Source organism: Talpa occidentalis, unplaced genomic scaffold, assembly GCF_014898055.3.
Source record: "Talpa occidentalis isolate TD23 unplaced genomic scaffold, MPIMG_talOcc4v2.1 talOcc4.7, whole genome shotgun sequence".
In the NCBI taxonomy this organism is placed as follows: domain Eukaryota; kingdom Metazoa; phylum Chordata; class Mammalia; order Eulipotyphla; family Talpidae; genus Talpa; species Talpa occidentalis.
The window spans coordinates 77,389,732-77,404,495 of record NW_023605083.1 but is presented as its reverse complement, the minus strand read 5'-3'; the positions used below and the strand labels follow the sequence as shown (position 1 = coordinate 77,404,495).

The following is a 14,764-nucleotide window of genomic DNA, read 5'->3' as shown; positions in this document are numbered from 1 at the left end:
ATGCTATCTGCTGGCTGAATCTACAGGGACAACTAGACCAAGGGAAGAAGCCCAGGTTTCTTGATATGGTGGTGGTTACAGGATTCAGAATCACCAAAGAAAAGTCCTGCTGTAAGTAAGTTATGTCCCAAAGATTCAAGTGGGTCACATGTTCAAAGATCAGCTGAATTTTCAAGGTATTGCAGGCCTCGCTTCAACAACATGCATGCAGGAAGGAAACATGTGCTATATGTGGTCACTATAAGTCATTTATATCCTGGACCATGAATGCTAATATTTTTCTTGTATTTGTGAAAAAGCAAACAGATGTTCTGATATAATGAGATGTGTAGAAAATGTATCTTCTCCAAATATATGGCAATTAATAACATCTAATGGATTTATTAGTCCATGGTGGTTGGTATTATGTTGGGAAATCTTGATGACAGACTCAACAATTTTTGTTCATATTGAAATCTTTCTGTTCAAGTCACTGTCATTCATCCCTTTCATCAGACCATGTTTGTATTTTTTTAAAGATTTATTAATTTATTCATACAAGAGCTGGGATACAGGCCAGAGGTACGGGAGAGAGAGGATCCATCAGAGACAGAGTGGGGAGTGGAACAGGTAGGCTGATGGAAACACACTGCTGAGGGGAACAGCTCGCGAGTCAGAGGAGGTCTGCTGCACCATGTGGGTAGCTCCCTGGCTGGCTGGGGGATTGAATTTATGCTGCAGAGGCAGTGGATCACTTCACAGTGCTGTGCTTAATCCCTTGTGCCACCAGGGAGGCCCAGAACATGTTTGTATTGAGATGCACATTTTCATGGCCAGATGTGGCAAATAGCAGTGTGTCTGTCTCCCTCTAGGTGCTTGCCCAGCTATTGTGAACATGGTGGTAAATGTTCCCAGTCCTGGGACACCTTCTCCTGCGACTGTAGTCACACTGGTTACATGGGCGCAACCTGCCATTCCTGTAAGCCTCATACTTTGCTTCTTGTCCTTTCTGTCCTAATTTTCTTTTTTTTTTTTTTTATAAATTTTATTGTTATATTCCCCATACAATTGCAGCCCCCCCATTCTGACCCCAATCCCTCCCCTCCCGCCCCCGCCCCCCTAAAAGTGTCTCTGGTTCATAGTTTTTTGTTGATTTTGATTTTCACTTTCTTATAGTTATTCATTTTCCTGGTCCCTTATTTAAGTTTTCTAGATTCCTGCTATGAGTGAGACCATCCTGTATTTTTCTTTTTCTTTTTGGCTTATTTCGCTGAGCATGATCCCTTCCAGCGCCATCCATGTTGCTGCAAATTGCATGTGTTTATCTTTTTTGAATGCTGAGTAATATTCCATGGTATATATGTACCACATCTTCTTGATCCAGTCATCTATTTTTGGGCATTTGGGTTGCCCTAATTTCATGTAGCTTTATTTTTCCTTGTCTTAATTTTGTGTATATGTGTCTATTTTTGCAACTGTGTGCTAGAAAGCAACAACACTGAAGAATCAGATATTTTAGAGACCAGTTTTTCTTTTATATTTGGCCACTTTTATTTCCTAGTGATGTTAAAGTAGTGTTAAAATATATTTTTTATTTATAAAATAAGGTAGATAAATAAAGTAGATAAATAAAATATATTTTATTTATAAAATAAAGTAATTGTTAAAATATGTAATATCAAATCATAAAGAAGAAAAAATAACAGGCAAAGGAAAATAGTACAGAAGAAAATACTGTAAAGAGTTAAAAAGAATCTAGAATGCTCAATAGTATATATGGTTTTGTTCTTTGAGTTGAACCCAATTTTATATCTCAGGTTCTGACTGCTAAAATCAAAAGGATGTGATATTAGGTCCTCAGTATTTATAAAATTAAACAAGAGAATTTCAGAAGAAGCACTGGATGGGAGCTAGAATGGTAGGATTTCGGTATCCCAGCAATCAGCCAGGCAAATGTTCAGGTCCCTTGCAAACCTAACCTAATGTTCTTTGAAGAGGACAGTGATGGTGAACATACTGGGATTTGCCTTGTGTCTGCACTCTAGTTCTGTGCACCTTTAATCTCCTTTAATCCTCAAAACAGCCTTAGGAAATAAGTGTTACTATCTACATGTCACACTTGAGAAAGGAGTGAGGTAAGTCCAAGGTAAGGCAGCTCCAAGCCAGCACTCTGCACTGACTCTCTATCATGGTTCTTCTATCTTGAATACCAGTCTTTTTTCTTAAGAATTACTCTAACAAATTAAAAACTAACAAAATTTTATTGAACATTAGCTACTAGAAGTTTAATGAGAAAGCCCTTGGAATTCTCATGGCTTTCTGATTATTGACTTTCCTTTTTGTTTTTCCCTATTTGCGTGTGGTCACTGACATTTCTGAATTCCCATAGCAACTCTCCTTGCTGTAGGACTTGAGGAAAGAGCATGACATGAAAATTCACCCATCCCACCAGATCCAGTAACTCTTACGAGAGACCACACTGCACTTTTAAGAACTCTTCCCAGGGAAACAGGGGTTGGCACTAAGATGAGAACTTGGGTCCCCAGCAGAAGAGCTTAGAGCCTCTCGGCAGATTCAGAGAGTTCATCCCTTGAAAATTCCACCTGCACCTCTATTCATATTACAGTGCTAAAATTTCCCAGGACAACTCATCATATATAAATAGTTAGCAAATAAAACTTAAGAAGAAAAAAAGGGAGCTGGAAATGTTGGAAACCAAAGGCTAAGTGGCTTAGTTAGAGAAGTCTTTTACTTATAGCATCATCCATCACTATCTTACAAGCTATCTTACACAAATACTCAAATATCTCCTGAATAGTAGTGATTGAAGAATGATTTCTGAATGTTGTCAGTAACTGCCCTAAGCTTCATTCCACACAATTCTGATTTAAAAAATTATCAGGTATTTAGATGTTGTAGATATAGATCAAGATACAGATAAAGATCTAGACAAAGATTTAGACAAAGGATCTTTCCTTTGTGGTTTATAATTTGGTCTACCTATGGAAATGACTTCATTATAGTTCCCTAACTAAAATAACTAAATGAAGATGAGATATTGCCCAATTGGTTGTCTGCATGTCCCTCAGTGGATGATAAAAGCCACACTATTGATTTGGGTCAATATGATTTGACATAACATTTTATTTAGAAAAAAATGCTTTCTTTTGTAAAATCCTGGCCAAACAAATATTCTTTTTTTTTTAAAGATGATTTATTTATTTATTTATTTATTTATACAAGCACTGGGTACAATTAGAAGCGTGGAGGGTGAGAGAATTCACCAGACCAGAGCTGGGAGAAGAACAGGCAGACTGATGAAGTACACTTGCTAGGGGAGCAGCAGGCGCAGCAGGAGAGGTCTGCGTGCCATGTGGGACCCTTGCCAGTGGCCTGGCATCGAACCAGCACTGCAGAGGCTGTGGGCAGCTTTGCAGCTCAGTGCTCAACCACTGAGCCACCGGGGGGGCCCAAACAAATATTCTTTAAATCTTATTTTGTGAGAAGAGAAAAACAATCCTCATGCCCTCTCTGGGATTTTCCTAGCTATTTGAAATATTTGCACAGACTTTAAAAATGTAGACCTTCATTCTGGATCCATCCAGGCCCAGTAGCACACACTCACATCCTCACCCCTGCCTGTCTTCACTCCATTTTGTGAGTTTACCTCACTAACACCCAAGTCTTGTGTGGATCCAATTTTGATTGTAGGTCATAGACCAGCCCAACACTGTGCCAGAATCATCTTGTGCCCTTCTCCTGGCAGCTATTATCTGCTTTCCAGAAAAGAAAGGAGCTGGACAGTTTAGAAACCAGAGGCTAGGTGGTTTAGTTAGAAATTTCTCTTACTTATAGTACCATCCATCACAGTGAGGTTTCTTATACAAATACTCAGATATCTCCCGAATACTAGTGATTGAAGAGTGATTTCTAAATGTTGTCAGTATAGAATGATGTCCACAGGAGATGTTATTCAGCTAATTACTCATTTAAACTTATTCTGAGTATTAATTAAGCCCATCGCCTGCAGATATTAATCACTTGCCCTTGAAATAGCAAATTTTTTATTTTACATGTTAAAAAATTCAAGTATGAATCAGGATAAATTGAAAGTATAAGGATTTCATATATATTTATTTTTTAATTTCACTTTATTGAATAATTACTTTCAAAGTATTTAAGGAGGTTTCTTTTTAAAACAATGAAGAGTTGCCGATTTGTAAAATGCATCTTGTTAAAAATACATTTTGCATGTAAACTGTTTTAAGTAAACAAAGGATATAATTACTAAGTAATTTAAAAAATCAACATGATTATTAGATAATAACAGATCATTTAGTGAGGTTAAGCCTGTGTGCTTCAGGTGTTAATGTTACAAAGCAGGGTGAGAGTCACCCCAGGATCCCCAAACCTGCCTGCTCTAAATGGGTCCTGCCATCTGCTGCATCAAAACAGAATATACTCTAGCGAGTAAGACCTTTAATAGAAATAACTTAAACACAATTAGTGTGCAATAAAGAGGAAGACAAAGAATATAATTCACTTCCAATTAAACACCCAAAGTTACCGATCCCCTCATGGGTAAATGTCCAGCCAAACAGGGTTGGCCTGAAGCAGGACCGCTGAGGCCCAAAAGCTTGCCCTAGTCTAAAGCACCTTCTGGTGGGGACCCATAGGAAAGGGGCAAAAAGGGCCAGGCAAATCTGGGAGGAAAAGAGCAAAATCAAAACAAGTCAAGATAAAGGCTGCCATTGTCAGTATCCCCTTGGATCTCTCACCCACATCTCACTTCAAGTGTCTCCTTCCATGTCCCCAAAGTCCCTGGTACAAGTCCAAGGCCGAGAAGTAAGCACAGCTTCTTCACATGTCTCTCTTTTTCATGTCTCCTAGATTGCCTTCCCTCCTTCTCCCAGTCTTCTCTCCAGCTACTCTTCCTTGCTCAGCATCACTCTTTCTTAGGGTGGGACAGGGAACCTAGAACCTCCCTGAGGACCATGCTGTTACAACTAGATATTATGGGGCAGAATTAGAACTTGTCTAGAGTGCAAAATTTTTTTCCCAATCAGTAGGATGTCTCTTTGTTTTGGTTAATGTCTCTTGTTGTACAGAAGCTTTTCAGTTTGATATAAGCCCAGGTTTTTATCTTTTCCTTAACTTTATTTGCTTTGGGTGATGAGTCTTTAAAGATGTTACTAAAGATGTTACTGAGATGTATGTCTTGTAATATTTTACCTATATTTTCATCTATATATTTTATGGTTTTATGTCTTATGTCCAGTTCTTTTATCCATTTTGAGTTGATTTTTGTGCATGGTGAGAGGTAGTAGTCTAGTTTCATTCTTTTGCATGTGGTGTCCAGTTTTCCCAACACCGTTTATTGAACAAACTGTCCTTGTTCCATTGTATATTCTTTGTTCCTTTGTCAAAGATTAGTTGCCCATATATATGTGTGGCTTTATTCCTGTTATCATGGTTTTATGACAATCTTGTGTTCCTAGGAGCAAGTAAGATTTACTTCAACGTGTCCTTCTGTGATAACTCTTTAAAGTGTTTCACTCTATGCTTCAGAATCTCCATGCTGCATATTTGAATCAGGGAACTCGCTCCTAGGGAAAGTGTAATGAAGGATCACAGAATGAGTGTCTCTGAGGGAAAGTAGTGCACGTTTGGCCGCATTGTGGGGGGGGGCTCCAGACCCTCTGCTGAGTCCCATGTTCTTTGCAGCACTCTATGAGCAGTCCTGTGAAGTCTACATGCACAGGGCCAACTCTTCAGGGCTCTACTATGTCGACTCCGATGGAAGCGGCCCCCTTGGACCAACTCTTGTATATTGCAACATGACAGGTATGCTAATAAGCTATTTATGAGAATGAAACTTGTATAAGCATGTGCTGCAGCAAAACCAAGATGGGAAAAATTGAGATTACCTAGTAGCAGCTCTATCACATGTGCATTATGATTGTAACTGTAATATGTTTACTCAGAAGTATTAAAGTTGATATATAAAATAATTACAAGGTGGTAATTAAAAGTTAGGTCATTATTTTTGGAAATGAGTTTTATGCAAAAATAAATCTTTACTTACAAATCTAAAATGAAAAAGCATAAACTTTGTTATATCAACTCAAATGCCAATTACAAGAAAATGTTGACTTTAAATTTGTGAAAACATGCATTTGGATTTATTTGAGTTTTTAATCACATGAATTTATCTAGGAGATGAAAAAGGTTTTTGAAATTTACATACTTCCTTAATAATGTGTTCATGGGCGCCTATATATTTTCTTTGTGGAGGTGTGTGTGGGTGTTTGTTTATAGATTCATGAAAACTATGGATGATAATTGAGAGATTGATATTGCCATATAAATTTTTATTATCAAAGAATACTAAATAACTAATAAGAATTATATTACAAATTAACAGGCATTAGATACAGATTATTATATCACATTGCTTTAGGGGTCATTACATTTTTCTATAAAAGTTCATAATTGCATAACCCTCATAGTAAAAAAAAAATGTGAAATTAGTATATTCTTGTTTTGTGACAAGATAAATGCTTTAAGGTTCCATAAGTTATGATTGAGATGAAACAGCAGGTGGATCATGGAACACACACCCAAAAAGAACAAGATGGAGAGCAGGAGTTAAAAAAAAGGGAGCTCAACTGTGTAGTGAAGGACAGAATCGGACTTTTAATGAAGATATAATAGATAGATAGATGTTGATTTACAATGATGCACACCTGAAAGTTATATAATATTATAATACAATGTTACTTCAATTAAAAAACACAAAATTTTCAGCAAAGATTTCCAAATAATATTAAATACCAAGGACTTTTATGAAACTCAGAGCCATAAGGAAAGCAATGTGCTAAAGACAAGAAACACCAAATTCAGTCCAAAGACCAAAAAATACTCAAGAATCTCTGCAGCAAGTTATTTAATCAAAAGTTTTTTTTTTTAATTTTTTATTTTTTATTTTTTTATAAATTTTATTGTTATATTCCCCATACAATTGCAGCCCCCCCATTCTGACCCCAATCCCTCCCCTCCCGCCCCCGCCCCCCTAAAAGTGTCTCTGGTTCATAGTTTTTTGTTGATTTTGATTTTCACTTTCTTATAGTTATTCATTTCCTGGTCCCTTATTTAAGTTTCTAGATTCCTGCTATGAGTGAGACCATCCTGTATTTTTCTTTTTCTTTTGGCTTATTCGCTGAGCATGATCCCTTCCAGCGCCATCCATGTTGCTGCAAATTGCATGTGTTATCTTTTTTGAATGCTGAGTAATATTCCATGGTATATATGTACCACATCTTCTTGATCCAGTCATCTATTTTTGGGCATTTGGGTTGTTTCCAAAGCTTAGCTATTGTAAACAGTGCTGCTATAAACATAGGGGTGCAGGTGTTCTTTGGAATTGATGTTTCTGTGTCCTTTGAGTAAATACCTAGGAGTGGAATTGCTGGATCATATGGAAACTCTATGTTTAGTAGGTCCAGAATCTCCACACAGCTCTCCACAGGGTTGGACCAGTTTGCACTCCCACCAACAGTGCAGAAGAGTTCCTTTTTCTCCACACCCTCGCCAGCATTTGTTGTTGCTAGTTTTTTTAATATGTGCCATTCTCACTGGTGTAAGATGGTATCTCATGGTAGTTTTGATTTGCATTTCCCTGATGGCAAGTGATGTTGAACATTTTTTCATATGCCTGTTGGCCATTGCATTTCCTCTTCAGAGAAGTTTCTTTTTAGCTCTTCTGCCCATTTTTTGACTGGATTATTTTCTTTGTTGTTGCTGAGTCTCATCAGCTCTTTGCAGATTTTTGTGATCAGTCCTTTATCATTAGTGTTGGGTGCAAAAATGTTCTCCCAGTTGGGGGGTTTCTCTTTTTGTTATTGTCTCTTTTGCTGTGCAGAAGCTCTTTAATTTGATGTAGTCCCAGCTGTTTATCTTTCCTTCACTATCACTGCTTTGGGTGATGTGTCTGTAAAGATGTCTTTGATGTGCAGATCACGTAGTGTTTCGCCTATATTCCTTCTATATATTTTATGGTTTCAGGTCTTATGTCTAGTTCTTTAATCCATTTTGAGTTGATTTTTGTGTATGGTGTGAGGTAGTGGTCAAGCTTCATTCTTTTGCATGTAGCGACCCAGTTTTCCCAGCACCATTTATTGAACAAACTTTCTTTGCTCCAATGCATAGTCTTTGCTCCTTTGTCAAAGATTAGTTGACCATAAATCTGTGGATTTTTTCTGGATTTTCTATTCGATTCCATTGGTCTGTATGTCTGTTCTTGTTCCAATACCATGCAGTTTGATGTATGGCTTTGTAGTATAGTTTGAAGTCTGGGAGTGTAATGCCTCCATTCCTTCTTTTTTTTTTCAGGAGAGCTTTGGCTATTCGGGTTTTTGTGATTCCATATGAATTTCATCAATAATTGTTCTATTTCTTTGAAGAATGACATTGAAATTTTGATTGGAATAGCATTGAATCTGTATATTGCTTTTGGAAGGATGGCCATTTTAATATGTTTATTCTTCCATCCACGAGCAGGGATGTCTCTCCATTTCTTTGTGTTCTTCTTCTTTCAAAGTGTTTTATAGTTTTTTTCTGTATAGGTCCTTTATCTCTTTTGTTAGACCTTTCCCTTTTTTTTGTTTCAATAACAAAAGGATGGTTTTTTTGATTTCTTCTTTTCAGATTTATTGTTTGTGTATAGGAAGGCTACTGACTTTTGCATGTTGATTTTGTATCCTGCCACTTTACTGAACTGATTGATGAGTTGAATTAGCTTTTCTGTGGAGTTTTTGGGGTTCTCTATGTATAATATCATATCGTCTGCAAATAGTGATAGTTTGACTTCTTCTTTTCCTATTTGGATTCCTTGGATGTCTTTCTCTTGTCTTATTGCCCTGGCTAGGACTTCCAGTATTATATTGAAAAGCAGTGGTGAGAGGGACATCCTGTCTTGTTCCAGATCTTAATGGAATTGCTTTCAGCTTTTCACCATTGAGAATGATGCTGGCTGTTGGCTTGTCATAGATGGCCTTTATGATGTTGAGGTATGTTCCTCGTATCCCAAGAATTTCAAGGGATTTTATCATGAATGGGTGTTGCACTTTGTCGAAAGCTTTCTCAGCATCTATTGATATATCATATGGTTTTTATATTTCTTTTTGTTGATGTGTTGGATAACGTTGATTGATTTTCGGATGTTAAACCATCCTTGTGCCCCTGGAATGAATCCTACTTGGTCGTGGTGAATTATCTTATGGATACATTGTTGGATTCTGATGGCTAAAATTTTATTGAGGATTTTGCATCTGTTCATTAGGGAGATGGCCTGTAGTTTTCCTTTTTTGTGTTGTCCTTGTTCGGTTTTGGTATTAGTGTAATGTTGGCTTCATAGAACGTGTTTGGTATTGTCCCTTCCTTCTCAATTTTTGGAAGAGTTTGAAGGATAGGCACTAATTGTCTCTGAATTTGGTAGAATTCATTTGTAAATCCATCAGGTCCTGGGCTTTGTTTTTGGGGAGGTTGATTACCATTCAATTTCGCTAATTGTATTGGTCTGTTTAGGTGTTCTATTTCTTCTTTATCTAGCTTTGGTGATTGTAGATGTTTAGGAATTTGTCCATCTCCTCTAGATTATTAAACTTATTTCCATATAACTGTTCATAGTAGTTACTGATTATTATTTTATTTCTGCTGCTTGTGTCCGTTGTGATTTCTCCTCTTTCATTGATGATCCTGTTTATTTGTGCTTTCTCCCTTTTCCTTTGTGAGCCTGGCTAGGGGTTTGTCTATTTTATAGATTTTTTCAAAGAACCAGCTCTTGGTTTCATTGATCTGTTTGGAGTTTTTAGTTTCAATTTCATTTATTTCTGCTTTTTTTATTATCTTTTCTTCTACTGGTTTTGGTTTTTTGTTGTTCTTTTTCTAGATCTTTGAGCTTCGAGATTAGGTTGTTTCTTTGAGTTCTTCTTGTTTCTTGATGTGAGCTTCTATTGCTTATATATTTTCCTCTTATTACTGCTTTTGCTGCATCCCATACATTTAGGATATTGGTGTCCTCCTTGTCGTTCAGTTTCAAAAAAATTTTTTAATTTCTTCTTTGATCTCCTCAATTAGTCCAGAGGTCTTCCAGTAGTGTGGTTTTTAATCTCCATGAGTAGGAAAGTTCCTTGCCTTCTTTTTATGGTTTAGTTCTAGTTTGATGCCTTCATGGTCAGAAAAGATGGTTGATATGATTTCAATCTTGGTGTATCTGTTGATGTTGTCTTGTGCCCCACCCAGTATGTGATCGATCCTGGAGAATGATCCGTGTGCGCTTGAGAAAAATGTGTACTCCGTTTTTTTGGTTTAGTGTTCTATAGATGTCTGTTAAGCCCAATTGCTCTAGGTCCTTATTTAGAGCTTTGGTTACTTTACTTATTTTTTGTCTTGTTGATCTATCCATTGTTGATAGTGGTGTGTTGAAGTCTCCCACTACGTATGTGTTTTCTCTGATGTCTGTTTCAGAGAAGACAACAGTTGTCTGATATATTTTGGTTCCTTCGTTTCGTGAGTAATATGTTAAAGTGTTATTTCTTCTTGAAGTATTGTCCCCTTGATCATAATGTAGTGACCATTGGGGTCTTTTTATCTCTTTGAGTTTGAAATCTGTTTTATCTGATATAAGTATAGCTGTTCCTGCTTTCTTTTTTGGCCCATTTGCTTGTAGGATTGTTTTCCATCCTTTGACTTTGAGCCTATTTTTATCTTTTGTAGCTAAATGTGTTTCCTGGAGACAGCAAAAGGTTGGGTTTTGTTTCTTAATCCAGGCTGCAACTCTGTGTCTTTTTATTGAAGAGTTTAGTCCATTTACATTTAGAGTTAATATTGATATGTTAACATCTGTATTTGCATTGTGTTTGTCTTTCCTTTGATTTATTTATTTATTCTTTTAATAACTTTTTTTTTTTTTTTGGCCTTCTTTCATTGTTATTCGTCCCTCTGAGGTTCTGGCTTAGGACTCCTTGTAGTATTTTTTGGAGTGGGGGTTTAGTTGCAATGAAATTCCGGAGTTTCTGTTTGTCTGGGAAGGTCCATATTCTTTCTTCAAAGAGGAAGGAGAGCTTTGCGGGATAGAGTATTCTTGGTTGCATCTGTTTTCTTGGAGTCTGTTGACTATGTCCCTCCACTCTCTCCTTGCCCGTAGTGTTTCTTCGGAGAAGTCTGATGTCAGCCTGATTGGCTTTCCTTTGAATGTTATCTGTTTCTTCCCTCTTGCCAGCTTCATTATTTTCCTTTCCTGGCTCTTGGGAGTTTACTATTATGTGTCTTGCTGTATTTTTTCTTTCGTCGTGGAAGTTTGTGTTCTTCTTGTCTTGTATATTCAATTTTCAGCTCCTTCTTCACATTTGGGAAGTTCTCTTCACTTCTATGTTCTTTGAATATTTTCTCTGTTCCACTTCTCCTCTCTCTCCCTTCTCGGGATTCCTATAACTCTTATATTTCCTTTCCTCATGGAGTCAGATAGTTCCCGAAGTCTTTCTTCATTCTTTTTCCTTCGTACTTCTCTTTCCTTTTCTGTTTTGGTCTTTTATTTCTGTGTCTTCAAGAGCACTTATTCGTTCTTCCATTTCATCAATTCTGCTTTCATTGCTTTTCCCAGAATTCTTTAGTTCTTCCACTAATTCTTTGATCTCCTGCATTTCTTTTACTTCCCTCTTTAGGGACTCAATTTCATTCTTCTGATCGTTGATTTTTTTCCTTATCATTGTTTTCCTTTATGACTTCTGTCATTTTTTAATCACGGCAATTTTAAATTCTCTTTGGAAGGCTCAGAATTTCCAATTACTGTCGTTGCAATCTGGGGGCTGGTTTTCTTTTGTGGGTGGCTTTTCTTCTGGAGAGTTGCTAGGTTGCGTGTGGTCTTCTCCTCCCTACTGTCTGTTTTCTAATTTGCCGTATGCGTTGGGACACTGTGTTGTTGGGACTGGCCGGCATCTTGGGTGGGCTTCTCTTCTCCCCTCTGGTTCCTCCTGGAGTCATCTGTCAGTTTCAAGCAGTCTTTATTGGAGAAAGGTCCCTGTCCTTAAATGTCGATGTGGGGACACACTCCCCTGTGCGCCTGGTCTGCCCCGGCGGTGGGTTCCTGCTCCCCCTCTGGGCTTGGACTGCAGGCCAGAGGGGGTCTGGCGTGGGCGAACTTCCCCCGCTCACCTCTGGCTCCTGAGGAAGCCTTCTGCAGGTAGTCTTTACTGAAGAAATGTCCCTGTTCTAAAATGGTGATGTTGGACACACTCCCTGAGCGTCCGTTTCAGGCACACTCTTCTGCGTGCCTGGTCTCCCTGGCTGTGGGTGCTCGCTCTCCCTGTGGGCTCAGACTACTTGTCGGAAGGGCCGGTGTGGGTTAACTCCCCAGCTGGCCACTAGTTCCTTCAGGAGCCTGTGCTGTCTACAAGTCGCTAGGTGGCGCCAGAGATCTCTCCTAGAGCCCTTGGGGAGCTGATTTTCCACGCCTGGGACAGGGAGCAAGCGGGATGGTAGGGTACACCTCAACGGCTTTGGGGTGCTGTTCTGCCTTGCCCCACCGTCGTAACCCACGCCCCTAATTTCGTGCCCCGGGTCTCAGTTCCAAAGCCCTCAGTCCAGGACGCGGGCTGTAGCCCAGTTCAGTGGCGCGGAAGGGCGCCTTTTGCACCGCTCCCGTGCCTGGGCGCCTCCTGCTTACTCAGGAGGGACCTTCACCTCAGTGAGGACCTCCGTGCCTCCCCGCAAGCCTAGTCGTAGCTAGTCGCCGGCCGCAGCGCGCCTGACTGCGCAAGCGCGGGACCCGCCGCCGTCCGCCGGCACCTGCTTTTCAAGCGCGCCGAGCGCGCCGCTATCCGCGCAGGCTACCGGCAGCCCGGGCTGTGTGCGCGTTCTCTCCGGGGGTCTTTGTCCTTCTCTAATGGCGCCCGGAGCCGTTGCTCACCGCCCTGGCGATCCTGCAGGGTTCTCCACAGCTCCCTCACGGGGTGTGGTGGCTGAAATAGTTCCTTTCCACTCACAGTCCCGCTTGCTGCGTCCGTTTTTCTTGTTTGCCTTGTTTGTTGTTTCCTCCTCTCTGCCGGTCGGAGAGTCGCCTCTGTGGGCGGGGAGGGGAGCAGGTTCTGCGCTCCCTCCCTTCTGGTCCTCTTTTATGGCCACTTTCTTCTTCGGGCAGTTCGCTGGCGTCACCCGTTTATCTTCCGTGTCCCAGTTCTCACTGGGACCTGCCGCTTTTCCTCCCTATTCACTTTTTTTAATGGGAGATCTTACTCGCAGCGTCTCCTCGCCGCCATGTTGCTCCGCCCCCCAAAATTTTTTTTTTTTAATTGCCATTTGTTCCTGGGAAAAATACAAGAAATGAGCCAGGTTATAATATAAAGGTCCTTGCTGATTGGCATTTGCTGATGGGGTTGTATGAGACTCCTTCTGACAAATCTAGTTATTAATAAAGAGAGAAGTAAGACCCTGGTCATGGGCTCCCGGTCTGGAGATACTTCCACCTGAACACTTTGCCTTGTCCACAACGCTGCAATGCCTGTGAGCAACTAATCATTCTCTAATTTTTAGAAACAAGTACTAACACTTTGGCAAATATGAAAAATGAAAATTCTCAACCAATGGTTAGAATTTTGTCCTTGCAAAGAGCCTTCAAAAATCTGGGCTGTTAGGAAAGGATGAACTATATGCATGTAATTTTAATACCTTTCATGCAAGAAACAACCAAAACAAAATAAAAAAATACTATTTTGACTGCACTGCTTGTGAAATTTTGAATACGTTTTTATTGGGGCAGCATTGGTTTACAGCATTACCTGCATTTCAGGTGTACAGCGGTATAATTCCACACCTGCATGCGCTACATCATGATCACTCTCCATCAACGTATAATTAGCCCTCTTTCCTCTTTTTCTCACCCCCTTACCCTCTGCAACCAGCAGTCTATTCTCTGGATTCAAAAACGGTCTTGTTTTGTTTTATTTGTTCATTTGCTTTGTTTGTTCTTTATATTCCACATCTGAGTGAAATCACATGGTATTTGTCTTCCTCTGTCCAATTTATTTCACTTAGCATAATATATCAAGCTCCACCCATGTCACAAATGGTCTGGATTCCCTTTCTATACAGGAGAAAAAGAACAGCATTTCCATGGTGATAGGATGAGAACAGAACAACAGTGACTCCACCTAGACGGGGTGTTTGTACACTCTAAATACAGCCGTGTTGGCTCTATTTTAAAACCTTGAGCTTCGGAGACTCAGATGCTGCACCCCAAGAACAGTGGTCACATGAAGGAGGTGGACTGCAGCTGGCTCATTGACCCAGCTTTGGGTTTGTGAGGATCATTTGTGGGCTGCTGACCAAGCCCAGGACAGGCTTCCTTGCACTCTGCCCACCTGCTTTCAGATCCTGACTCACTGGCTCAGCAGGTCAATGATCCAGCTCTTCTTATTCATTATCCCTGAGTCGGTCACCCTTTTGCAAACCAAAGAACTGTGTTTCTTAAATGGCCTTTTTCCTGTATCAGAAATTGTGTCAGGCCCCCGGCATCATGGTATACACAAAGGGCCATCAGCCTCAGATACAACTCATGTTAATTTTATTTTTGTATTATTTAAATATATTTTGCACAGTTATAGCATTTAAAAATTTTTATCGAGGTAACATTGGTATACAACACTATGTTTCAGCAGGATAGGTTCACTTCTCTTCAGATGTATGTTACCACACCACATCCACCAAGGCACCCTTTGTCCTTCAGCAT

General features: G+C 39.6%; 1 protein-coding gene across 3 annotated transcripts in view; it reads left to right on the top strand.

Annotated features, from left to right (window-relative positions):
* The window catches only part of LOC119231826 (contactin-associated protein-like 3), a 218,772-nt gene that overhangs the window by 148,526 nt on the left and 55,482 nt on the right, over positions 1-14,764 (top strand). For all 3 annotated transcript variants that reach the window (XM_037493608.2, XM_037493607.2, XM_037493609.2), the window contains 2 exons: positions 852-958; positions 5,704-5,823. In XM_037493608.2, coding sequence (XP_037349505.1) covers positions 852-958; positions 5,704-5,823 — 227 coding nt within the window. The remainder of the gene's footprint in view (positions 1-851; positions 959-5,703; positions 5,824-14,764) is intronic.